The 26,647-nt window shown below is 37.7% G+C and overlaps 2 protein-coding genes and 2 non-coding genes across 5 annotated transcripts in view; 1 reads left to right on the forward strand and 3 right to left on the reverse strand.

The window, feature by feature from the left end:
- Positions 1-12,795, forward strand: part of DIPK1A (divergent protein kinase domain 1A) — a 122,262-nt gene extending 109,467 nt beyond the window's left edge. The window contains exons 3-5 of the mRNA XM_041747627.1: positions 5,442-5,549; positions 9,735-9,911; positions 10,785-12,795. Of these exons, the coding sequence (XP_041603561.1) occupies positions 5,442-5,549; positions 9,735-9,911; positions 10,785-11,597 (1,098 nt within the window). The 3' untranslated portion in view covers positions 11,598-12,795. The remainder of the gene's footprint in view (positions 1-5,441; positions 5,550-9,734; positions 9,912-10,784) is intronic.
- Positions 12,796-13,019: 224 nt separating this feature from the next.
- On the reverse strand, positions 13,020-22,442 carry RPL5 (ribosomal protein L5). Of its 2 annotated transcripts, none has more exons than XM_041747628.1 (8): positions 22,316-22,442; positions 21,237-21,306; positions 21,042-21,157; positions 19,754-19,888; positions 17,848-18,050; positions 16,626-16,803; positions 13,610-13,698; positions 13,020-13,188 (listed from the first exon to the last, which is right to left on the reverse strand). In XM_041747628.1, the coding sequence occupies exons 1-8, from the start codon at positions 22,316-22,318 to the stop codon at positions 13,089-13,091; spliced, it is 894 nt and encodes a 297-aa protein (XP_041603562.1). In that variant the 5' UTR covers positions 22,319-22,442; the 3' UTR covers positions 13,020-13,088. The 2 variants fall into 2 exon arrangements, with proteins under 2 accessions (XP_041603562.1, XP_041603563.1); XM_041747629.1 differs by having other exon boundaries at positions 13,610-13,695; positions 22,316-22,440.
- LOC121488533 lies at positions 13,387-13,523 on the reverse strand. Its single transcript, XR_005987147.1, has one exon. It is a non-coding gene; the product is annotated as a small nucleolar RNA SNORA66 (small nucleolar RNA).
- On the reverse strand, positions 16,876-16,971 carry LOC121488527. The gene has a single exon (XR_005987142.1). It is a non-coding gene; the product is annotated as a small nucleolar RNA SNORD21 (small nucleolar RNA).
- Positions 22,443-26,647: the final 4,205 nt, after the last annotated feature.

The raw sequence follows: 26,647 nt of genomic DNA on the forward strand, positions 1-26,647 counted from the left end.
ACTTAGGACACCTGGGTAGCTCAGTGGTTGAGCGTCTGCCTTTGGCCCAGGTCATGATCCTGGGGTCCTGGGATCGAGTTCTGCATCAGACTCCCCATAGGAGCCTGCTTCTGCCTCTGCCTATGTCTCTGCTTCTCTCTCTCTCTTTCTCTCTCATGAATAAATAAAATCCTAAAAAAATTTTCACTAGAAACTCTAAGCTGTATCTGTAGGAGGTTTCAGTCCAGCTCCTGAGTAAGGCCTCAGAACTCCCACCACCTTTGCCTCAGCGAAGACACATGGCAGTGAAATTGCTGGCCATCTGCTACAAGCAGAGATACCAAACAGATGGTTCTGCATTCCCTAAAAATCTCCAGGGGAGACCTGGGGAAGAAAGTATTGAGCATCTCCCATGTGCCCCCCCCCCACCCCAAAACCACCATCAGAATTGAGTATAGGAACTAATTTGCTCTGCTCTTCCTATGAAAATGAAACCTCATATTCTTGGTTACAGCCAGGTCTGAAGGAGAAAGCAGGCATGGTCAAGGCTTAACCAGGAATTTCTCTGGTAGTGACAGCTGAAGAGCAACAGTTTGTAGGTGTTGGCACTTCTTCACATGGACAAAGCTCTCCATCTCTACCAAAGCTATCCTTATCCTCACAGCAAACTGTTACAGTGTTGGTAGGGAGGCCCAGTGGCTAAGACTGAGGAGCCTATGCTGGTGTCTTCAAGAATTAAGTATTTAAGAGACTCGGCTGTACTTGGCTTGGGATCCTTGGGTTCAGTGTTTCCTTGGGATCAATGAAAAATTTAAGCCCCCAAAATGAAGGGCTCAGTAAATTATCCTTAATCCCTATCACACACAAGATAAGCCCAGTGTTGCCCCTCTAATAGGTTGCAAATAAACCTATTTCTTCTAATAAAAGACTCTGGTCCAGTGCCTATTGTTTCACACCTGGACACTGCCAAATTCTTTAGCTAGTTTTACATCCAGACTCTTCCACTCATTATCTCAGCCATCCTATCATTCTCAAGCGACTCTTGCTTAAAAGGCTACATCCATCAACTTCAGTTTATTAAGATTTTCTGCATCCCAAGAACCAGAGCAGGGCAAGATTGATCTGTGAGAAACATCATGTCATCAGACTGAGAGAACCAGACAAACAAGGAGAATTCTGGGGAAAAAACCATCAAAAGGTAATTGCAGAAACCAGAAAAGAGCAAGAAATCCAAAGTAAAGATTGGGAGATGAAGGTCAGAGGAATTCTTGCAACAGCAGCAACATACCATAACCTTGTATTGTTATTTTATATTGATTACGTCTTTCTGCTTTCTGTAGATTAATTTTTTCAAAATTCTTGAATTTTTCATTTGTTTTGTTCTTTGCTGTTTATTAACATAATTAAGTTGCATTCTTCAAGTGGTTCTTTGATTTTATCATTTATTTTCAGTTTCAGTTATTGTTATGTCCTAGATACTTAAGTATTTCAAATTGGACTTTCTCTTTGACTTTCAAGAATTAAAAGAACATTTAATTATGTATGGATGGATGTTTTATTAATTTCATGTGTTATATTGTGATTGGAGATGCCATTTCTACTAAGTGGGATGTACTAAGGCTTTGGTCTAATTTTTAATTGTTCCATGGGCATTTGAAAAGTTTGTTCTCAAGACAGATCTACTTTACTAGATTTTTTAGCTCTTCTACATCCTTTTTTTTGTAGATTTCTTTATCTGTCATGGGCTAGAAAAAGTGAACTAGGGTCTCCCACTCTAATGCCTGTTTCTTTTTTTTTATTTCTTATAGATCTTGCTTAATGGATTTTAATACTTCTTTATTTGCCTTATAGAAACTCATGAATGTAATATCTGGTGTGGATTATATGTTTTATCATTGTAAAGGCCCCCCCCCCTTTTTTTTTTACCTTATTTAATGCTTTCCTTATCTCTGATTTCAACCTTGTCTGGTTTAAAATTGTGATTTAATTGTGTTTTCTTTGTGTTTGCCTGATATACCTGTACTGTCCCTTATTTTCAACTTTTCTGACACTTTTCTAAGGGTATTCTTCTTTCAATAGATGAGCTTATATTGCTGACATTTATATAATATATACGACTTAATTCTGTATCACATTTTTTATAAGATTTTATTTATTTATTCAGAGAGACACCCACACAGAGAGAAAGGCAGAGACACAAGCAGAGGGAGAAGCAGGCTCCATGCAGGGAGCCCGACATGGGACTCGATCCCAGGGTCTCCAGGATCACACCCCAGGCTGCAGGCAATGCTAAACCGCTGAGCCACCCGGGCTGCCCCTGTATCACATTTTATGACCTACTTTCTGTTTTTAAGGATTTATTTGGTTTGCATCTTTCTCTAGATGGTGAATTTCTTGTTTTATGCATGTTCCTTTTGATCATTTAGGAAGCTTTGTATTCTGTATTTAGGTCTTCTAGTGTTTAGCTTTATACTATAACTTTTAAAAATGTACTTTATGCTCTATTTCTTTAGACCAAATCTACCTATTAAAAGCAGTGATTAAAAATTAAAATTCTATTAATCTGATCTCCTTTGTTCCGCCTAATTTTAAACAATACATTATTATTATTAATTCTTCTAGTGATCATTGGTGTACTTTTGAATATACTTTTTTTTTAAGATTTATTTTATTTATTTGATGGAGAAAGAGAGAGCACAAGCAAGGGGAAGCGGCAGGCAGAGGCAGAGGGAAAAGCAGGCTTCTTACTGAGCAGAAACCTGATGCAGGGCTGGATCCCCGGAACCTGGAATCATGACCTGAGCTTAAGGCACACACTTAACCAACTTAACCACCCAGGTGCCCCTTGAATAGACTTCTATCTCTGTTACTTGATTTATAAGATGTAAATGTTATCTCCTGACCTTGAGTATTAAAGAAATCAACATCCTTTTGTTACCTTCCATCTATTTACATCTTCCCTTCTTGGTTTTTGTTTATACCAGTACAAGTAACAAAATTGTTTATAACAACATTCTGAAGAATATACCGTAGCTATTATGAGAATAAGCTCTGAAACCAGACTGCCTAGGTTGGAATCTTGGTTTTATCATTTTTTAGGTATGTAACCTTACCTTGTTTTTACAATGTATGTAACACTAGGCTCTACCTCACAGGTTTGTTTTCATGATAATGAAAGTATAGCACTAGAACAGTGCCTGACATATAATAAGCATCTAGTAATATTGGATATTTTATTAATCATTATGAAGTAGATTCCCAGGGTTTTCATCCCAGTCCTATATTTCAACTGGCTTCCATGTTCAGGTTCTCTGTTCATCTTTTGGTTACCTAAAATTCATTCTCTAGTAGTTCTTTAAGAGGGAATGGTTTTCTAATCCTTGTATGTTCAAAAACATTTGACGCCTTTTACTTGAAAGAAAGTTTAGCGTTTAGCTATATAAAATAATAGTACCTGCTATTGAGCACTTTTTAAAAATCACAGGTGATCTGTATTCATTATTATATCATTTTACCTCATAATAATGCTATAATTTTATTACTTATTTATTTTTAAGTGAATTCTGTGCCCAACATGGGGCTTGAACTCACAACCCTGAGATCAAGAGTCACATGCTCTACCAACTGAGCCAGCTGGATGCCCTCTTCATAATTATGCTATAAATCAAATATTACTCATATTCCCTTTTACAAATGAAAAATTAGGATCCAGGCAAGTCACACTTCCTTTCTCAAAGACTTTGCTGGCATTGCACCATTATCTACCATTATGTGGCTGTGGAAAAATCTGAGGCCAACCTGATTTATTTCCTTCTAAAGGTGCCTTGATCTTTTTGCCTGAATGCTCAAAGGATTATTTATTTTTGAAGTCTAGTAAAATTCAATAGGGTAGATCACAAGGGTCGTTCTATATGTCAGTTTTCTTGGGATATTGTATGTCCTTTCAATCTATAAAGTATCCTTTCACTTTACATGAAGTTGCCTTGAATTCTACTTCTATTTTTTCTTTTCCATTTATACTGTTCTCCCTCATGTGGACATGCTGGATATCCTTTGTCTCCTGTATCTATAATATTGTCTCAAATTATATTTAGTTCTTTTTATATTTCCATTGCCTTTTCCCCACTTTTCTTAACCTAGCCCTCGTTTAAGTCTGTGTTGTCATCTTTGTCTCCTTCTCCCACCCCCATTTATGTGGCTTTAATTCCTAGGATTTTTTTCCTTTTCTCCTTTCTGAGCTCTACTAGCTTATTTTACATTTCCTTCTGTTGTCTCATCATTTCTTCTACCATGAGGTCTTATTTTTTAAGCTGTTTCATTAAGTCCTTTGAATTCACAGCATTATGTTTGGCCTGCTTCATGGCAACATTTTTCTGGAAAATTTCTTTTTATAACATTAGCTTTTCATTTCCTTTCCTCCTTTTTCTTGTAGATTTGCTCTGTAGATCTTGTTTTCCTTTGGTTATTACTCCTTATTGAATGAAAGAGTTCTTACTCAACCAGCTATTTGTAGGAAGCAACTGGAGGAGTGAATTGTGCTAGTAGTGAGACTGCTATGACCCAGAGTTTGTGTGTATGCATGTCATGTGTGAGATAGAAAAAAACGAGAAACACAGAGACAAAAATACACAGATTGGCTTATCCAGTGTTATCTCCCCAGGAGATGCTCGTAATGTACTCTCCCTCAACCCATTTCATTAACAGACTGCCTCCAACATAGATAATATTTTTAAAGAATTTATCATTCAGCACTGCCTTGTCCTGCTACTTTGTGATGCCATATAGACTCCTCGAAAGTTCCCACAGCATGTGCCCCTTAAACCTACATTGTAAATCAGGGTGATGGTTCTGCATCTCATCTCTTTGGTGCTATGCCAATGTTGAGAAGCAAAGTCACAGCAGTTATTTAATCTCAACAATCTCTGGACTCTGGTGTAATTTCACTGAATTTGGCAGGCTATCCTCATTAATTGTGCCTTAGGATTACCTTGATATCTTGTTGAAGATGGAGTATGTGTTTATATTTCTTATTTTCTTATTTTTGGGTGATCTCAAGGATGACCAGATGTTAGAGGTATTTTTTTTTTTTGGTAATTTTATTTTTTACGTATTTTCGTATTTAAAACTTTAATATCTTACTTTGAAACCAGAGCCATTTTTAAAGTGTGCCTCTAATCTTAGGGGGGAAGCAGGTACCTTACCACCTCAGACCATGTTAAGTGGGGAAAAATAGCTTCCAAATTCCAAGCACACTTTGGTCGCAGCAATATCTCTCATCATCATATAGCTGGTAAGAATAGAGCTTGGATTCAGATTCAAGTCTGTCCAAATCCAGAGTCTGAGTTCTTTTCATTATAGAACTTTATCCTAAAGAATACAGGTATCTCCTTACATTGTCTTTATTATGTTTCTTCTTATAAAACAGTTTTCTATTAACTACTTTTCTGTTTCCTGGTTTTTAGTGTGACAAGTACAAGACTGGAGTTATTGATGGGCCTGCATGTAACAGCCTTTGTGTTACAGAAACCCTTTACTTTGGGAAATGTTTATCCACCAAGCCCAACAATCAGGTATGGACATTACGAATAAACATCCCAGAATAACAGTGCACTCTAATTTTACCTTAAATTAAAGTATTATTAAAATAATTCTTGAACCATAGTGTTAGGATATTTTATATACTTTAATGTTGTATGCTTTGATTCACTCATCCAACAGATGTTTATTAATCCTTATTTCCAGTATATTCCAGACATAGTTATTAGGAATGCAGTGGTGATTAAGATAGATAAGATTACTTTCATGGATCTTATATTAATTAATAGTGACTAATTTGGGAGTATGGGATTAGGGGAATGGAAACAGAGGAATTTGCCTTTCATCTTTCTAGGCAATGTGACTTTTTAAAAATGTATTTATAGTTATAAATGCTTACATTAAGAAACAAGATCTCAAATCAACAAGCCAATTTTACAATTTCAGGAACTTGAAAAAGAACAAACTAAACCCAAAGCTAGCAGAAGGAAATAAACAATTTACAGCAGAGATAAATGAAATGGAGAATAGAAAAACAATAGAGGAAAATCAATGAAACCAGAACTTGGCTCTTGAAAAAAATCAGCAAAATTGACAAACCTTTAGATAGAGGAGTCTAAGAGAAAAAGAGAAGTCTCAAATTACTAAAATCAGAATTGAAGTGTGGGGACATTACAGAAATAAAAAGGATCATATGAGAGTACTATGAACAATTATGCACCAAGAAGTTAGATAGCCTAGATGAAATGGACAAATCCCTAGAAACAGAAAACCTACCAAGAAATAGAAAATCTGAACAGACCTATAATTAGGAAGGAGATTGAATCAGTAATCAAGAGTCTTCCAACAAGAAAAGCCCTGAGCCCGTTGCCTTCACTGGTGAATTCTACCAAACATTTAAATCCTTCCCAACCTTTTCTAAAAAATTGAAAAGGAAGGAACACTTTCTGACTCATTTTGTGAGGCCACCATTACTTTGATACCAAAGCCAGATAAAGACATTACAAGGAAAGAAATCTACAGACTTTTTGTACATTAATGCAAAATCCCCAACAAAATACTATCATGCCAAATTGAGCATATTAAAAAGATCATACACCACAACCAAATGGGATTTATTCCTGGAATGCCAGGATGGTTCAATATATAAAAGTCAATCAGTTTAATATGACAGATCAACACAGTGACCCCAGGATCATCTCAGTCGATATAGGAAAAGTATTTGATAAAATTCAGTACCCTTTCATGATAAAAACACTCAACAAAGTAGGAATAGAAGGCAACTACCTCAACATAATAAAATCCATATATGAAAAATCAATAGCTAATACTATATTCAATGGTAAAAGTATGAAAGTTTTTCCTCTAAAATCAGGAACAAGGCAAGGATGCCCACTTTTGCCACTTGTATTCAACATAATACTGGAAGTTCTAGCCAAATTAGACAAGAAAGAGAAATAAAGGTATCCAAATTAGGAAAAAGTAAAATTATCTCTGCTTGCAGATGACATGATCTTTTATATAAATATTTTATGTAGGAAAAAGTTGTTAGAGCTAATAAATTCGGCAAAGTAGCTGGAAACAAAGTCAACACACAAAAATCAGTTGTATTCCTATACACTAACAATGAACAATCCACAAAGAAAATTAAGAAAACCATTCCATTTACAGTAGCATCAAAAAGAACAAACTACTTAGAAATTAACTTAACCAAGGAGGTTTTAGGACTTGTACAATGAATACTTCAAAGTATTGCAGAAAGAAATTAAAGATACAAACAAATGGAAACATAATCCATGTTCATGGATGGAAGACTTAGTATTGTTAAGATCACTACCCAAAGTGATCTACAGATTCGTGAAATCCCTTTCAAAATCCTGATGACATTTTTTGCAGAAGTAGAAAAACCCACCCAAAAATTTGAATAGACTGTCAGAGGACCCCAAATAGCTAAACCATTGTGAAAAATAACTACAGAGCTGGAAGACTCATACTTCTGATTTCAACACTTACTGCAAAGGTAATCAAGACAGTGTGTACTGGAATGAAGACAGACATATAGATAAATAGAGTAGAGAACCCAGAACTAAGCCTCACATATTTGGCCAAATGATTTTTGACGAGTGCTAAGACCATTCGATAGAGAAAGGACTTTTTTTTTAAGGTTTTATTTATGTATTTGAGAGAGAGTGTGTGTGAGACAGCACAGGTTGTGGGGGAAGGGAGGGCAGAGGGAGAAGTAGGCTCTCTGCAAAGGAGGGAGCCCAGTGTGGGGCTCAATGCGGAGCTCAATCCCAGGGCCCTGAGCTGAAGGCAGATGCTCAACCAACTGAGCTACCCAAGCACCCCTAGAGAAAGGACCAACTTTTCAACAAATGGTGTTGGCAAAAACTGGATAGCCACATGCAAAAAGAATAAAGTGGGATGCTTACCTAATGCCATATGCAAAAATTAAGTCAAAACAGATCAAAGACTTAAATGTAAGAACTAAAACCATAAAACTCTTAGAAAAAAATATAGGGTAAAAGCTTCATGACATTGGATTTGGTAATGATTTCTTGGCTCTTTCACCAAAGGCATGAGCAACAAAAGAAAAAGACAAATCTGTACTTAATGAAAATTTAAAAATTTTGTGCATCAAAAAGTATCAAATCTACAGAATGCGAGAAAATGTTTGCAAATCATATATCCAATAAGGGATTAATATCTAAAATATATAGAGAACTCCTGGGGTACCTGACCAGCTCAGTTGGTAGAGCATGTAACATTTTTTTTTTTAAGATTTTATTTATTTTTGTGAGAGAGAAAGAGAGAGAGCATGAGCACAATTATAGGGGAGGGACAGAGGGAGAAGTAGACTCCCTGACCAGGAGCCCAATACAGGACTCAATCCCAGGACATTGGGATCATGACTTGAGCTGAAGACAGACGCTTAATTTAGCCACTCAGGTGCTGGAGCATGTAACTCTTAATCACAGGGTCATAAGTTCGAGCCCTGCATTGTGTGTAAAGTTTACTAAAAAAAAGAGAGAGAGAACGAGAGAGAGCAAGAACGCCTAAAATTCAACAATAAAAACAAGATTTAAAAATATGCAAAGGACTTGAATAGGCATTTCTCAAAAAAAAAAAAAAAAAGATACACAGATGGCCAATAAGTACATGAAAAGATAGTTGCTCAACATCACTTGATCATTAAGGAAATACAAATCAAAATCACAGTGACATACCACTTCATACCCATTAGGATGGCTACTATCAAAGAAAGGAAATTTCTTTGTCAACAAGTGTTGACAAGGATGGAAAGAAATTGGAACCCTTGTGTACCGTCAGAAGGAATGTAAAATGGCACAGCCATTGCAGAAAACAATATAGCAGTTCCTCAAAATATTAAAAATAATACTGTTCTTATGATCCAGCAATTTTACTTCTGGGTACATAACTAAAAAAATTGAAAGCAGTCTCCAAAAGATATTTGTATACCCAAGTTCAGCTCAGCATTATTCACAATAGCTAAAACACGGAAGCATCCAAGAGTTGATTGAAATGCAAAATATGGTATATACATACAGTGGACTATTATTCAGGTTTAAAAAGGAGGAAATTCTGACACAATACCATACAGATGAATCTTGAGAACGCAATGCTAAGTGAAATAATCTGTGCCATAAACACTGTCCAAATCAGACTCACAATGACGATCCTTTATAAATTCTTTCAGGTTTGTTTCTGGCCAGTCACAAAAAGAGAAATTTTATATGGTTCCATTTATATGAGATACTTAGTCAAAATTATAAAGACAGAGAGTAGAATGGTGATGCCAAGGGCTAAAGGGGAAAGGGGGAACAGGAAGTTATTATTTAATAGGTATGGAGATTCAGTTTTACAAGATGGAGTGCTGCAAAAGGGTGGTGGTGATGGCTGCATTGTGAATGTAATACCGTTGAACTGTACACTAAAAATGGTGAAGATGGTAAATTATGTTTTTAATATTTTACCATAATTTAAAAATTGGAATAAATAAATAAAATTAATCCATGGTCAAAAATGTATTTATTTAGGCATGCATTGCTTTTATAATCAAAAAGTTATAGAAAAAAGCTAAATCTCTGTGTTTTGTTACTTGCTTTTGTGTTTTTGTAAGAGGAAGAAGATACTAAAAATACAGTGGTGTATAATTCTACTCAGCCTAAAAAGTGATTTGTCATTCTTTTTCCACATAGATGTATTTAGGGATTTGGGGTAATCTACCAGGTGTTGTGAAATGTCAAATGGAACAAGCACTTCACCTTGATTTTGGGACTGAATTGGAACCAAGGAAGGAAATAGTGCTATTTGATAAGCCAACTAGGGGAACTACTGTACAGAAATTCAAAGAAATGGTCTACAGTCTCTTTAAAGTAAGTATATCCATTCCCAAGTTACTATTATGAAGTGGTACATTCTTCTGGAAGAGTTGGCAAGACCTCATCCTAAGCCACAAAAGTGTTGCTATTCTTTAACATATCAGGGGCTCCATCTTGAAACAATTCAAAAATGTGTAGAAGATGTTTATTTATAATAGTTTAAAATGTCCAGGTATGAAAGGGGAGTTCATTAAGTGGGTGAGCTGCTCTATAGTTTGACACTGTAGCTGATACACATTTTTTTAAATGTGGGAGAAGGGCTAAAATCAGTATACGTATCTGATAGCAAATTATTTTTTAAAAATTAAATAATCATACAAAGATTAAGTATATTAAAGATAAAAGTAGTTAAAATTTTATAAAAAGTCTCTTTTCTTTTATTGCTGTCATATTTTCATTCAAAATCTTTAAGTTTATATTTTTGGACTATTTTATCCTAAGAACCTTTTAACTTTCATCATTGGAACAATACAACTTGAACAAAATAGTTCTGTTAATGTGTTAACTACAAAATAGGAGAAAATAATTTTCAGTTGACCCTTATTATAACTTTGGATATGAGCACATTACACTGCAATTTTGCAAGTAAATATATGAGTAAGATAGAATTAGTGTGTTGAGTAACTATCAACAGGGACCAAGGAGCTTGCCATTTCTTAAATATACTCAAGAGTGCGTTTTACTACAATTATATAAAACATACTTCTTAGTAAAAGCATCATAAATTGGAGCTGTATTAAGTACCTTTATGGAGACTCAGTAACAAAATTATTACTTAGCATAATTTCCGTATAAAGTTAGTATGTATATTACATAAGAGAAATTTTTGCAAACTTTCTGTATTTAGCTAAATTCTTACCTTTATAGGCAAAATTGGGTGACCAAGGAAACCTCCCTGAACTGGTTAATCTCATCTTGACCGTGGCTGATGGAGACAAAGATGGCCAGGTTTCCTTGGGAGAAGCAAAGTCAGCGTGGGCACTTCTTCAACTAAATGAGTTTCTTCTCATGGTGATACTTCAAGATAAAGAACATACTCCCAAATTAATGGGATTCTGTGGTGATCTCTATGTGATGGAAAGTGTTGAATATACCTCTCTTTATGGAATAAGCCTTCCATGGGTCATTGAACTTTTTATTCCATCTGGGTTCAGAAGAAGCATGGACCAGTTATTCACACCATCATGGCCTAGAAAGGCTAAAATAGCCATAGGACTTCTAGAATTTGTGGAAGATGTTTTCCACGGCCCCTATGGAAACTTCCTTATGTGTGATATTAGTGCCAAAAACCTAGGATATAATGATAAATATGATTTGAAAATGGTGGACATGAGAAAAATTGTACCAGAGACAAACCTGAAAGAACTTATAAAGGATCGTCACTGTGAGTCTGATTTGGACTGTGTTTATGGCACAGATTGTCGAACTAGCTGTGATCAAAGTACAATGAAGTGTACTTCAGAAGTGATACAACCAAACTTGGCAAAAGCCTGTCAGTTACTCAAAGACTACCTACTGCGTGGTGCTCCAAGTGAAATTCGTGAGGAATTGGAAAAGCAGCTTTATTCTTGTATTGCTCTCAAAGTCACTGCAAATCAAATGGAAATGGAACATTCTTTGATACTAAATAACCTAAAAACATTACTGTGGAAGAAAATTTCCTATACAAATGACTCTTAGTTCATTTGGACATCGTGAGCATTATAGGAAACTTCAAAATTTTAAGGAAAAACTTTGAGCATTAAAAAAAAATAAGGCTTCTGATTCAAGTCCCTGTCAGTTACACAAAACCCCCCTTCCCCTGGTTTTAAGAAGCCATCATCTTAAGATACAAGTTGATTGAAGTAATGGCAGGAGGTAAAAGATGACCAGGTCCAAAGATTTCATTCCTGCTGTTAGAAGCCCTGGTAGATTTTCCAGTATTCACTGTGTAACTATTTTAACTAATGACCTAAAATAATGCTGTGAAAAGCCTCATTCCATAAACATCGACAGTGAAGTATTTTGTAGATTTGTTAGCCAAAATACCATTGCTGGAAACATTTTTGCATTGAAGCTGCTGTTGAAAAAAAATATACATTTAAAAAGTCTTAGCATGGTAAAGTTTGCACATTAACAGAAATTAAGACTGCAAAGGTCAAGTTACTCCTTTACAAACAGATGTTGGGTTAATAGCATGGTTTTTTTCCTACTTAAAACACTTAGACATCAAATGTTATATGGCTTCAGAATATTGAGTGGCTGTTAGCCTCTTAATCCGTAAGAAAATGTTCTACTTGACAATATATAATTGCCAATTTTAGAGGCTGAAACTAGATGAGCATTCGTCATCCTCATTTTGATGGGTCCTTCTTTTTGTCAATGTGCTATAGTCCGTCAAAACTGATTTTTTTTCCAAAACTGGTATTAAGGCCATCAACCCAATCCAGATCCATGTATCTGAATTTGAGCTATGGGGAAATAGGACATTAGGAGCCAGACTCTGAAATCATGGAACTTTTTTAGTTCACAATTTTCCATTTTTGAACAGTATATCCTGTTGGCCAAAGGGCTATTTCTGAAGAGGCATGCAAATTTTTTCATGTAAACTTGATATGCAAGTTAATATTTGCCCTTTTAATGTTGTTTTCATGTTTATTAAGATCTGGCATGTACCTTTCAACATCTCCATAAAATGGAACACTTCTTTTGAAGGATATTCTGCTCAGAGGTTTCACCTGATTAAAGTGAACGTTATGTGAACTTCATTGGACAGCTCTCTCTCAAAATTAAAGCCATTGATTAGCACCAGTTCTGCTTACTTTAAAATTGTGTACTTTGAAGGTACTTTTTCTTCCCACTAGCCATCTGGTTACACAATAAATGAATGGAAGAAATATTTCCTAGTGGATGGTTGGTCTGTTGCTTGACAGACTGTTTAGAGGGAGCTGGACGTCACACTTGAAGGGATAACTGTTAGGAAAAACAGAAGCCTGAGAAGCCGGTGTGAACTTTGAGTCAATATGCAGTTATATTTGTTTCTTGAAGAAAAATTTATCAACTCCTCTACTTTTGTACTTCACGTATTTCCTACACTTTCATTAACAAGAGTTTAACACAAAGTTGCTTGGTGAATAAGTTTATTATTGGCTTTATCTGAAAAATCTTCATAGAAAATTATGGTTTGGTTTATTAGCTCTCAGCAGCCCGCTCCTGAGCTCTAAGGAAGCTTGCCTTCTTCTGAGCTACCCGATCTTTCTTTTGGGCAAGAGACATCTTAGGACGGTTCCACCTGCAAAACAAAGTAAAATTAAGATATAGATTTTTAAAAACCACCACTACAGAGCTTAAAAAAGTTAACTTTGATTGGAAAAGACTATGATCAGGTCAAAACAATCCAAGTTCTAATACATACTTCTGATCTTAAAGGAACTTTCAAAATGCAGGAACTGGTTAAAAAAAGTTTTTTAAATGCTGTAACTGGTAGTTACACTGTAATGGGATAGAATAGGTCAGCTCAGTAAGTACCTTCTGAGGCTAATACATTTCTATCACCACAATTACTTTAGCAAACCTGGTTCCCCTCACTTCTGCAACATCATGCAGAGCTAGTGATCGAGTTTGCACAACTTCAACGAGTTTGATAAAGACCAAATAAGGCAAGAAATTCCTCCCAACCTCTCTTAAAAAGACAGTAATAGTAAGATGCGTACCTCTTCTTCTTAACTTCTTTCTTAGGCTTCTTCTCATAGACGGGATTCTCTCGTATAGCAGCGTGAGCTTTCTTATACATCTCCTCCATCTGAAAGAAAGCAAAGCAAACAGTACTTGGTTTCATTTCACATGCCCTATACAGTCACGTAACATATTGCATTCTACCACTTGCTCTATTTTGTCGCTAAACCAGACTGTCAAAGGGAACTAAACCGGGTCAACACTGGTATCTCAAATTTCTGCATGTAACCCACATTTTCCTAAGAAATTTCCAGAGGCAGTGTGAATTGACACTATTCACAAAACTCATACTCAAAAAATGTCCACTTATTTCTGAGGAATTCAGCTTTACTTCTTTAAGTCACTCAAGAGCAAACAGGTTTCAGCAAAAACATTTATGTTCATTTAAAATACTGTCTGACCCAAATTCTTTTATTCAGGGGAGGATTTGTGCTAAATCAAAGTATTTAAGATGTTAAGATGAACAGGATATGGGGCCAACAAGCAAATGCTATTAATTCATTTTTTTCTACCACATTCCTCAAATTTGTATTTTCCATCAGTACCTAATAGGTCTCTCAGTACTACTCCCAGAACTACATACCAGGGACCTCTTATATCTACTATTATTAGGTGTCTATGGAAACAGAAGGTTTGAATTTTCCTACAAAATGCTCAAACACCATCCAATCATCTCTTAATGAGAATTATGTTCTAAAACCCATCAAAAACTAATGCCGAAATTCTTGGAATTGTTTCAATTACCTCCTCCAAATAAATGACTATTGATTTTATGCTAGAGCAGGTCATGAAGCAGCTATAAAATGCCTGACTGTTCACTATCAAAATCTAGTAAAAATTACAGGCCCCCCCAAACAATAAACCAAAGTATTCAAATCTCTAAAACTACTCCTTCATTATGAAGAAAATGTGATTACTACATGTATTTGTAGAAAACTGAGCAAATGAAAAGAATGCAAACACTGCATGAGACCTCAACTACCTAAATCCCTTCCTTTAGGAATTACTTTAATTCCTTTAATTTCTCTACCTCTTTTAAGCACTCTATTACAGCTTTCCACTGTATTTAACAAATCCATTTGATGACTTCAAATACAGTTATTTAATAAATCTAAGCAATTTGGTCCATTCCTTCCAAGAGACAAATAGGATACACAACCATGCATGTAGATAAGAACATGAGTTTAGGTAAAGACCACTTCCTCAGAAGACATGCCAGATGTCTATAGAGGATTTCAGCAGGCACGCATAAGAGGCCTCCAAAGATCAAATTAATGAGCTAGCTGGGAAAAGTACATTAGCCTAAGAGTGGTCCAGCTGAAGTATACCATATATTTAGGAAAACATTATGAAGTGGGAGCTCAAAGCAGCTTGGGAATTTGAAAAGTTGTGAACAAGTGTGACATTACCAGAGCAAGAGAGGTCGTAGGAAGAAAAATTATGCAGGCCAAGTAGAATTACAGTCACAAGTAAAAGATCTATTTATCAGAGTGAATGAGGGCAATGCTAATAGTAACAAAAAAAAGTATGGATTTCTGAAAATTAACATACATTTGCATTATTACCGTTTTCCTAGCTCAAAAACTCAAGCTATGTATTTATTGATCCCTAGACTATAACTAAGCATATGAATAACAGGCAATTATCTTTTCTAATTACAACTCTTTTTTTTTTTTTAAGATTTTATTTGTTTCATGAGAGGCAGAGACATAGAGGGAGAAGCAGGCACCTTGCAGGGAGCCCGATGCAGGACTTGATCCCTGGACCCCGGATCACACCCTGAGCCAAAGGCAGCTGCTCAACCAGAGCCACCCAGGTGTCCCTAACAACTCTTTTAAAATAGGGACACCTGGGTGGCTCAACAGTTGAGCGTCTGCTTTAGGCTCAGGGCGTGATCCTAGAGATCTGGGATCAGGTCCTGCATCGGGCTCCCTGCATGGAGCCTTGCTTCTCCCTTTGCTAACATCTCTGTGTGTGTGTGTGCGCACGCGCACGCATGCACAGCTCTCATGAATATATAATTTTTTTAAAAAATAAAAATAAATTTATAAATAAAGTAATTTTCACAGGGTGCCTGGGTGGTTCAGTTGGTTAAGCATCCAACTCTGATTTCAGTTCAGGTCATGATCTCAGGGTTTTGAGACTGAGACCTCATTATTGGGCTCCATGCTGGCCATGAAGCCTCTCCTTCCTTTTTTTTTTTTTTTAAGCCTCTCCTTCCCTTAAGCCCCTCCCCCTCACCATGTGCTCTCAAAATTTTTTTCCATAATCAAAACTGTATCAAAATAGAAACTATGCACTAACAGAACATTTGATATATAACCATCAATTCATCTACAACTCTACAGTTGCATAATTTTATAATAAGCAGTGCTATTTTTGTGCTCTATGCCTATCCTCTTCCATTACTACAATGTGTCAATAGATGCCTCAAAGATACAACTTTAGGCTGATAAATTTTCCAACATTAAACTCATATTTGCAAAGTCATGCAGAACTAGTCATCTACTCAATACAAACTCTCCATGTGCATAGCCTGAGATATTCACAAAGTCCTGAACATAGAACTTTACTTGCTTTACAGAAAAGAACCTTTCCTCCACATTGCTTCAAAATGAATTTAGTAACTAGCATCTCCAATCAGACAGATGATTTTTAACTATGACTACAGGAATGAAGTCTGCAAATTTAAAACAGCCAAAATGTGTAAAAGCCATCTTTAGATTTAGATGCTTGAAGTCTGCCACCCTTCACTATCTAAAAAATTCCTAAAAGCATGTTAAGTCTCTTATAATTATTCTTATCCCATCTGACTCTTAACTTACCCTCACCCAATTTTCCAATTTCATGTCATTCCATTTTAAGGAACTGCTTGAGTCTGTCTATACCTCTTAACATACTCATGTTCAACTTTTAACTGTAACCATGAAATAAAATATATCCACGAAACCAAATAGTAAACCCAATACAGACATTTTTAGTAAAAATGTTTACCATGTCTGGAGTAACGTTGTTCTTTATATATTGAGAGAATTGTTTCTTGTAAGCATCTTCATCTTCCTCCATTAGGTAACGCATATAATCTGCAACATTCTGACCCATGATGTGCTTTCGATGAACTTCTGCATTGAATTCCTTGCTTTCTGAATCATAACCAGGGAATCGTTTGGTACTAAAATAAAGATTTTCATATTTTAGTACATAATGATTGAAATCAGTTCATTAGCAGGAATTCATTTCAGTAGCTGCCATCAGTCCCGTCTTGAAACAATTAACTGCATCATATGCAACCAAAGGACCAACTACTGACTGCTCAGTTAGTGGGATATCATCATTCAGCAGCTCATCTCTGAATTCCAGGATAGAAGAGGAAATGATGCCACAAACATCTTCAAAGCCATGAAATAAACCAAGTTCTCACCACTAAAGTAAGTTCTCCTTATTAACATAGGAAAGGATTTCAAAACTGCTCCCTTTAAATCCTAGAATTTCTTAGTGCTGCCTCAGGGTACATGGGAATAAGTGATTTGTTCAAGACCACATCTAATAGGTGTCTTGCAAGAGACCTGAAGGTCCTCAAAAAAAATATGCCCCACCATTATAAAAGTTCCAGTTAGGTTACATTTTGTAGGCTAAATTCCAAAACCTATAGCCAGAAAAAATTTTGGTGGTTAGGGATTTCTGCAACTTCTAATATAATATCCCTAAGAAGCTAATAAATCACTTTCTAAAGATGCACCTACTCAACAAGAAAAAAATCCTTAACTCAAAACCAAAGAACTACCAAATTAAAACCTACTTAACTTCTAAGAATGGTCTACAATCATTTCCAGTTGAAAGCTCTCAGCTTTTCTCTTTCTAGAGTTGACAGTTTTCCATAACTGAGTAAAATTATTTTATTCTGAATGAAAAAAAAATGCAATGGAGTTGCTCATTTCTAATCAAAACTAAGCCACAACACAAAAGCTAGTGGTTTTAACCCTGGCTCTTCCACTACTAGCTCCAAAACCTTCAACAAACCCTTTACTTCAGAACCTCAAACTCCTTTATATAATGTGTTATAATTCCCTCCTGCCCTGCCAGGTTCCTTTACCATAGTACTAAGCATATAGCAGGTATACAATGCTGTATACCTACTCAATGATGTCCACAGTCCAACCAGTTAGAAATGGAACTACTGGGAGTCTAAACAATGAAGCCTTGAATACTGTATTACCTGTGAGGGATAGACAAGCCTCCGTCCACTGCTCCCTTGAGGGCCCCAAAAACTTTATTTCCAGTGGTAGTTCTGGCAAGCCCTGCATCCAAATAGCAGGTGAAGGCACCAGGTTGACCATCAATGCTTTCCACATTGTATTCATCTCCAGTCACTTCCACTTGGCCTTCATAGATCTTGTCCATGCCAAATCTATTGAGGAGCTATTAACAAAAAAGCCAGTCTAAATATATTCAAACAATTCTAAAATTATCAAGTCACGTTTAATGACCCAATGCCTACAAAAAATTACCTTCCAATTCACTTATCCCTCTGTACCAATTTACTTTTAAATATTAAAATGCATAAACAAACAAACAAATAAATAAATGAAATGCTACAAGAGGGCAGCCTGGGTGGCTCAGCAGTTTAGCACCGCCTTCAGCCCAGGGTATGATCCTAGAGACCTGGGATCAAGTCCCACATTGGGCTCCTTGCATGGAGCCTGCTTTTCCCTCTGCCTGTATCTCTGCCCCCTCCCCCCACCTCTGTCTCTAATGAATAAATAAAATCTTAAAAAAAAAAAAAACTACAAGAAAACTTCAAATACTCAAACTCACCACAACTTTGTCTTATAGCTTCTGAATCTTTGCTACATGCCCATACTTGATTTACGTAGTAATCAATTAAGAGGTAACCATACCATTATCTATTCAAGGAAGATATTCTCCATATTTCTTCAGTCCTATTTGGCCACAGTAACTCAAGAACCAAATATTAAGTGGTATCACGTGCAATTTTGATTAATTTGATTAAAATCTTAGCAGGATAGTGGGCAGAACAGATCATCTTTTATGGCTCTACTACTCCAACCACATTATGTTAATAAGGGGGACTCTTCTACTGGTACATCTATCTAGCTACCGCTTCACCACAGTGTGATTTTGTAGAACATGTCGCTCTCATATAGAAGGACATTATTCCCCATCCTTATTCAAACATTTATAACCAATGAGGATATAGGTTCCTAACAATGATGCATGCTTAACAAGTCCACTGCAGACAAGATCAGTAACAGAGAACAAAAATAAGGCAAAATCACATTTTCACCTACTTTCTGTGTATTACAGGAAATGCTGCCACCCAGAGGTAAAGATAATTAAAACTGAATTCCATACCTATGCCTGCCCACCCTCCAAATTGAAGACCTTGTTTCTCAAAATTTAACATGTATATAAGTAACCTGGACATCCTATTAAAATACAGATTTCAAGGGTGTGGAGTAAAGCCTGCATTTTAAATGTACACTGATTGACAGTCAGAAGATCTATACTTCTGAGTAGCAACGGTCTGCCCTGTCCAACAAGACAGCCAGTAACTAGCCACAAAAAGCTATTCAAATTGTTAAAAATTCAGTTCCTCGGAACAGCACAGGTCATGCACTCAATATCCATTTGTGGCTAGTAGCCACCATTCTTTCGTTTAGATTCCACTGACCTATGGGGTCCCTGGGTGGCTCAGTGGCTTAGCAGCTGCCTGCGGCCCAGGGTGTGACTCTGGAGTACTGGGATCAAGTCTCACACTGGGCTCCCTGCATGGAGCCTGCTTCTCCCACTCTCTCTGTCTCTCGTCAATAAATAAAATCTTTGAAAAAAAAAAAAAAAAAAGACTCCATTGACCTAGATCTACCCAACAGGCAAAAAAACAGAAAAACTACCTCCCCAGAGTATTAGAAAATGTATTGCTGCCTAAAATTCAGGATTTATTAAAACTATCCTCCCTGATGACCCCATAACCAACAGCTCAACAGCAGGCATTCCCCAGAAACCAGAGCTGAGGGTATCTTACTCATGTAAGAACATTTATCTTGCAGTGAACTCCAAACAATGAGCTAATTCCAAATATATTAAAGTTATCTTCTGCATACCCTGCGGGCCAGCAGCAGGCCGGTACAATATGCTGCAGCATAATTTGTCAGGCCAACCTTCACACCATACTTTGGGAGTTCATGAGCATAAGCCGCACAAACGATCATGTCTCCTTCTATGCGGGCATAAGCAATCTGTAAGAGAAAAACCAGATTAATCATCTGTGCTTTCAACTATCTGATTACTTGTCCTAGGTGCCTTCTTTTTCAAAGGACTTAAGGAGAGAAAAAAAAAAAAAGGACACAAATCTGCAACACTTTAGAATCTCTTTGTTGATCCTACTATACAATGACAGTTTATGGCTTCGTCAAGTATAGCAGGTAGGTTTTCTGTAAATGTCAGAATGATTATCACAAATAGAGCTAAAATTATGACCTAAACAGTGAATACTGAAATGCCTCTGAAGTTAGAGACTGTCGTTCTTTCTAAATACTGAAAAGACTTAGCTGCACTAGCCAATGAACTAAAGAGGCACCATGAAAAGTCAAAAGAATCTCCAATAATTTCAAACATCTTTAGAACTCAACATATCAAAGTCCAATATGAATAGGGTTATCTGAACTTAGGTATGAAGGAACATGGTCTTCACAACCAACATTAGTTTGCCTAGAAAATAGGTGTGCCTGCCCCCTTCCCTGTAAAGGCTCAGCAAATCTTAATTGAAAATTTTCTCTAGTTGTAAAAGCCCAGAAAACTAGCTTCTAAAGGAGCAAACTGCCGTTTTCTAGAGGTCTTTTATATGGGAGAAACTTTCATACCTATTTATCAAAATTTTATGTATCAAACAATAAGCAGGAGTAAAAGCAATCTTAAGAGCCTAATTAAACCTTCACGACTACCTACCTCTTCGATGTGGAGTGGGGTATGTGGCACCTAGGGCTATACAGCATGTTGGGATTTAATCCATGACAAATTCTATTATTCTACTGGAAATGGAATGTGCAAGAACCTTCTACTTGACCTCAAATTTATACTACCCCTATATAATAGGGCAATACCTTTGATTTCTCTAATCCTCTTTTCCTCCATTAGAAAATGAGATTAAACTAGTTTGGTCAGGATTGCCAAACACAACTGATTTTCAACCAAGTATTTTAAAGTACCACCCAGCTCCAACTCCAGACCTACCAAAAGGAAAAGAAACTACTCAATGTTTTTAGAATGCCAGGCACTAGAGGGACCTTCCAATCCATATATACGTTTTGCTTCCCCAAGTACAACTTCTCTAGCAGTGAGTTCAAGGGGTGAGGCATAGCACTCATTGCTGGAGTTCAGAATACAACTTACCTGACAAATGATATCTCGGTTGGTTACACGAACTATCATCCTGTATTTAGGTGTGTTGTACTTATTTTTGTCCTGAATTACCAAGCGTTTCCGGGCATAATAATCAGTTTTACCCTCTGCAAGAAAAAAGTAATTTAAGAAAGTCTATTCCACTGCAAGTTCTTCTAATATTGTGAACGTGAGAAGTAACCGTACCTCGTCGTCTTCTAAATTTCACTTGGTATCTCTTGAAGTAAGCCTTATTCTTGACAACCTTAACAAACCCCTTTAAGAAGAAAAAAAAAAAAAGAATGTCATTAAAACTTTGATAAATGGTTGATAGTACTTCTGACATCTGAAGTAACTGTGTAACAAAAAAACACTTTAACTTCAAGAGTGAATCCACACAACTGTCACTTCTGCAGAGCCCAGTTTCTCAAACCACAGGGAGTCCAGCATCACCTTTTCCACTTCCCATCAGTCACTTTTCCAGAGCAATGCTCCAGACAGCCAGCAGTCTTGCCTAACGTCAGTTTGTTGTGGACGCCGTATGTCCCGTTTTTTGAAAACCTACCCTCGTATTTCCTGCGCTGTTCACACGCACGTTTTTCAAAAGCCGAATCACTTACCACAAAACTCATCTGGTCAAGACCTTATTTAGCAATTGCTCCCGATTAAAACAGCACTGTCCCCGCCACCAACCAAAGCAACACCTCATCCGCAAAATCACGAAACACTGGTGCCAGCAACAATCTAGAGCGAGCGACAGGAGGCACATGCCAAACTAAACGAGCTTCCTTCCGAGGCCCAGAGAAGCCCCAGCCTCCCCGCTGACTGCTGGGTCTAGGAGCCATTTCCCAAAGACCCACCAACTCGATACTCCCGAAAAAAACCCACGAAGCAGTCGGGGTGGACGGGTCCGAGGGCCCACAAGCCGCGTCCACTCAGGCATCCCTCTGCTAGCCTGAGACCAACTGCACGCAGTCCTCGCCGCCTGCCGGCGCCCAGTCGGCCCAGCCGAGCCGGCCCTACCCCCGCAGCAGGTCTCCTGAACTCGCCCCCTCCTCAATCCACAGCCCTAGCTCCCGAACTTCTTCGTCAACCCCTCCCCCAAAGCTTGCGCGCCGGGCGGCAGCCATTAAAGCCACGCTGGGAGCGGCAACCCTACCACAGCAGAGCCCACAATCCAACGCCATCCAACCCCCGCGCCGCGCGAGACGGACCCTAGGTCAGCGTTTGGGCAAAGACAGGGAAACCCAGTGCAGACGTAGCCCCGATTCCAGATATCCACTCACCATCCTGCGGAACAGAGTCCGGCGGCCGCGGCTCACCACAGACCAGCAGGCCCAGCAGCGCTCGGCGGGGGGAAAAGGCCTCAGCCCGTGCGCAGGCGCAGTATGTAGCACTGACGATCACGCGAGCTACGTGTGGAAGAGAGAGCGCGCGGCCCTAGTTGTGCTTTGGACTGCCCTCTGCTGGCGGGAGGACCGATGCCCGCCCTCCTGTGTGGAAACGCTCAAGGCCACGGAGTCCCCAAACGACTGACTGGTAATCCCACAGGGATGGGCGGTAAACAGCAGGGAGGATAATGGGAGGTTTGCAGTCTCCTATGCTAAGAAGTTGTTTCGTAAAAGACAATATGGCTTTTGAAAATAGGAAAAAAAGTTTAAAGTTAAGTAGAATCTATTTGCTCTGGAGCCTTTTTGCCCCCTCCAGGACACCACCGCCTGGACTGCGCATCCTGCTCCAGAGCATACAGAGTCCCTTCTGGAAGCACAACAAAGTGCTGACGTCCCGAAAGTGCTCCGTGTTTGTTAATGATAAAAGAACTGCTTGTAAAGAACTGCTTGTGTTCCCTGATCCCTGACAGCTACATTCCTTTTCCCTCCCTCCATCGCTCTGAACTAGTCAACTTTTCTCTGTAAGTCCTTTTCCCCCCATTCTTCTACAACTAATTGTAACTAGGGAATGAGCCGACTCATTCTCCACACGCAGACTGAGGAGAACCAATCAACCACCAACCAACCAAACAAAAAAGCACCTCAAGAGAAAGTATTCCCTTGCCTAACAGCATTTCTAAGGTGGTCTTTGGGCTATTGCATGGGAATCGTTGGGTACTAGTTAAAATGCAGGTATCTGAATATCCTCCACCTCTACTGAATCAACCTTGCTTGTCTGGGGACCAGGAATCACTGTTTTCAACTTGGCCTCAATCTTAATCAATTCAGGAGGTCTCAGGAAAGCAGAAAACAAATCCTGTTTTGCCCAATAATGGAATTTACTGACTCTACCAGATAAAGAAGACAAATTACTTACTGGCACAGCTGCTTAAAATATTCCCATCCTCAGAATGAATGTTAACTCTATACCCCCATTGCTCAGTAATTTAAACCTACTCTTGGGAGATGAGTATGTATATGTTTAATCTATCAGGAAAAAAAAATCAGTGTTTAAACTGCTCAGTGTCAGAGCAGAGAAAAGGGTCTGGCAAACAGGATGACAAAGTTAAGTGGCTCCAGAAAACTGCCACTAGAATAAATTAGAATTATGATGCCAATTTCCTCTGCTTTCGGTTTGTAACTTCTTATGTAGCAGGGAAAATGTACATTGAGTCCACTCTGGCCAATATCAAGAAAGCTTTCAAGGAGAAATGTTAAAACACTCTCCCAATGTTTATAGCAGCAATATCCACAATAGCCAAACTGGAAAGAGCCCAGATATGGAAAGAGTCCAGATATCCATTGACAGATGAATGGATAAAGAAGATGTGGTATATATATATATATATATATATATATATATATATATATATATATATAATGAACTACTACTAAGCCATAAAAAAAATTGATATCTTGCTATTGCAAAGACATGGATGAAACTAGAGGATATTATGCTGAGTGAAATAAGTCAATCAGAGAAAGACAATTATCATATGATATCACTCATATGTGGAATTTAAGAAACAAAACAGAAAATCCTAGGGGAAGAGAGGGAAAAATAAAACCACAAAATCAGAGCGGGAGACAAACCATTAGAGGCTCTTAATCATAGGAAACAAACTGAGGGTCACTGGAGGGGAGGATAGTGGGGGGACGGGACAACTGGGTGATGGACATTAAGGAGGGCATGTGATATAATGAGCACTGGGTATTATATAAGACTAATGAGGGATCCCTGGGTGGCACAAAGGTTTGGCGCCTGCCTTTGGCCCAGGGCGCGATCCTGGAGACCCGGGATCGAATCCCACGTCAGGCTCCCGGTGCATGGAGCCTGCTTCTCCCTCTGCCTGTATCTCTGCCTCTCTCTCTCTCTGTGACTATCATAAATAAATAAAAATTTAAAAAAAAAAAAAAAGACTAATGAATCACTGACCTCTATCTCTGAAACCAATAATACATTATATGTTAATTGAATTTAAATAAAATTGTAAAAAAGAATGTTGAATATTTCTCATGCATTTTTATTTAATTTAGAAAAAATTGTCTAAAAATTTTTTTTTAAGATTTTATTTATTTATTCATGAGAGATACAGAAAAAGGGAGGCAGAGACTTAGGCAGGGGGAGAAAGCAGGCTCCATGAAGGGAGCCCGATGTGGGACTCAATCCTGGTATTCCAGGATCATGCCCTGAGCCAAAGGCAGACATGCTGAACCACCAAGCCATCCAGGCATCCCTAAAATTTTAATCCTTTTAAGAATTAGATCTGTTTGAGTTTTGAATACATTTAAGTATTATAAGAAGCAAGCAATACTATATATCAAATAACTAGATAGCACAAATTCAAAATTCATTTTTCTTCCAAAGCCTCTGATTTGCTCTTTGAGTACCTTCTATTCTTTCACTTTAACCTTCTACAGCACCTCATGTTTTATCTAAATCCAATCTAACTGTTTTAACATGATGAATACCTCTGGAACCAGGAACTGGAACATAGAAGTAGACAAAAAAATGGAGTTTGGGCTTTACTCAGACATGAAACTTTGTTATAGCAGAATTTGAGGGGTTTAACATTATCACAAAGAAAGGATTTGACAAGTTAATTTGTTTTCTTCCTCTTTCCTAAAATATTTTCCATTACAGAAATCCTCCCACATTCCAAAGCAGTGTCTATTTCAAATGTCAACAGCAGCACAAGCCCAAAACCTTCATGACCTTCAGATACAATTGACTTTTGTTTCAAGGACAAAGCACAAGAAAAGTGGGATAGCATTTCCCTGGGTCCTGGAAGGTGTTGATTACCAAGGTAGATGCTTAGGGTTTCTGGTCAGAGGTGAATATCAAGTCCTGCATGACTGAAGCAGCCACAGCCATGCATTCTTTAATAAATTTACTTTTCTGTGTGTTTTGAGACATGCAGGGTATTACAAAGTGCAAGGCCAGAGAATGGGCCCAGATAAGGGCCCCTTTTGCTAGGCCAAAGGGAGGAAGCTTCATACCCACCAAAGATCATAGGATCTGAAATGTCTGAGCCCCTCCTGTTGTATTGCTCTATGGGAATCATCTCAGTGACTCAGATTTGACTGGCGGATTAGTGAGTAGGGATAAGAGAGGGGACTGTAGGGTTTCTACATAATATAAATAACAAACATCTATTGAGAACTTAATATATGCCAGAGTCTATTGTAAGCATTTCTTACATTATCTCATTTAATCTCATAATTAGTCTAGTAGATAGCATTATTAGAGCCTCATTTTACAAATGAAGAAGTGGATGCCACCGCCAATCACAGCAGAATACGGGTGGCTGTCATCAGAGTAATTTTTTTTTTTAAAGATTTTTTATTTATTTATTCATAGAGTCAGAGAGAGAGAGAGAGAGAGGCAGAGACATAGGCAGAGGGAGAAGCAGGCTCCATGCACTGGGAGCCGGACGTGGGATTCGATCCCGGGTCTCCAGGATCGCGCCCTAGGCCAAAGGCAGGCGCCAAACCGCTGCGCCACCCAGGGATCCCCAGAGTAATTTTCAGATCTGAGTCTGCCTTTAAATTGTGCTAAAAGAAGGACTCTAAATATTCCTAAGCCTGTATATTTGACTTTGGAACATATTCCATGATGTCTTTTTGTTTGGCAAAGATGTAAACATTATTTGGCTTAGACTAGCTACAAATAATTTAGAAATAGAAGTGAAACTGCTGCTCACCAACTGCTTATCATTTTCTGAACCTGGGGCATTAAAAAATTCCAGAAAGTGAAAACTTACAAAACTCTGACCAAAATGAACTGAGAGACATAGACTTGTTCACCAGATGAAGCCCACGTTATTAAAATTAAGAGGGAAGTGCTTAAAGCTTAAAGAAGGTGGTCTCAGGAAAAATCTGGGAAGGCCAGTATCACTTTATTAGATGGTTAACTAATGTATGAAAATCAAAAGATTCAGAATATTTATTTTTTAATGATTCACTAATATTTAGATGGTTTCCTGAAAACTAGGTTTATTATAAGTCATTAAGAAAAAGTTAGAAATGTCTGGGGATTGCTAAACTTTAGAAATGCTGCTTTAAGGGCAGTTACCCTTTATACTGCTACCCTAAAAAAATATCTTATTCCCACAAGATTGAGGGGTGTATGAAATTAGGGGAAAGAAGCAGCTGACTAGGAATGTTTTAAGTGGTAATAAATCTACC

The sequence above is a fragment of the Vulpes lagopus genome, chromosome 3 (assembly GCF_018345385.1).
Source record: "Vulpes lagopus strain Blue_001 chromosome 3, ASM1834538v1, whole genome shotgun sequence".
NCBI lineage: Eukaryota > Metazoa > Chordata > Mammalia > Carnivora > Canidae > Vulpes > Vulpes lagopus.

What these genes read in the sequence shown, in the direction of transcription:
- RPL5 (XM_041747628.1), bottom strand. An exon ending in ACAACGTTACTCCAGACATG is followed by an intron (nt 13,699 to 16,625) that starts GTAAACATTTTT and finishes GCTTTCTTTCAG; the next exon opens with ATGGAGGAGATGTATAAGAA. An exon ending in AAAGAAGTTAAGAAGAAGAG is followed by an intron (nt 13,189 to 13,609) that starts GTACGCATCTTA and finishes TTTGTTTTGCAG; the next exon opens with GTGGAACCGTCCTAAGATGT.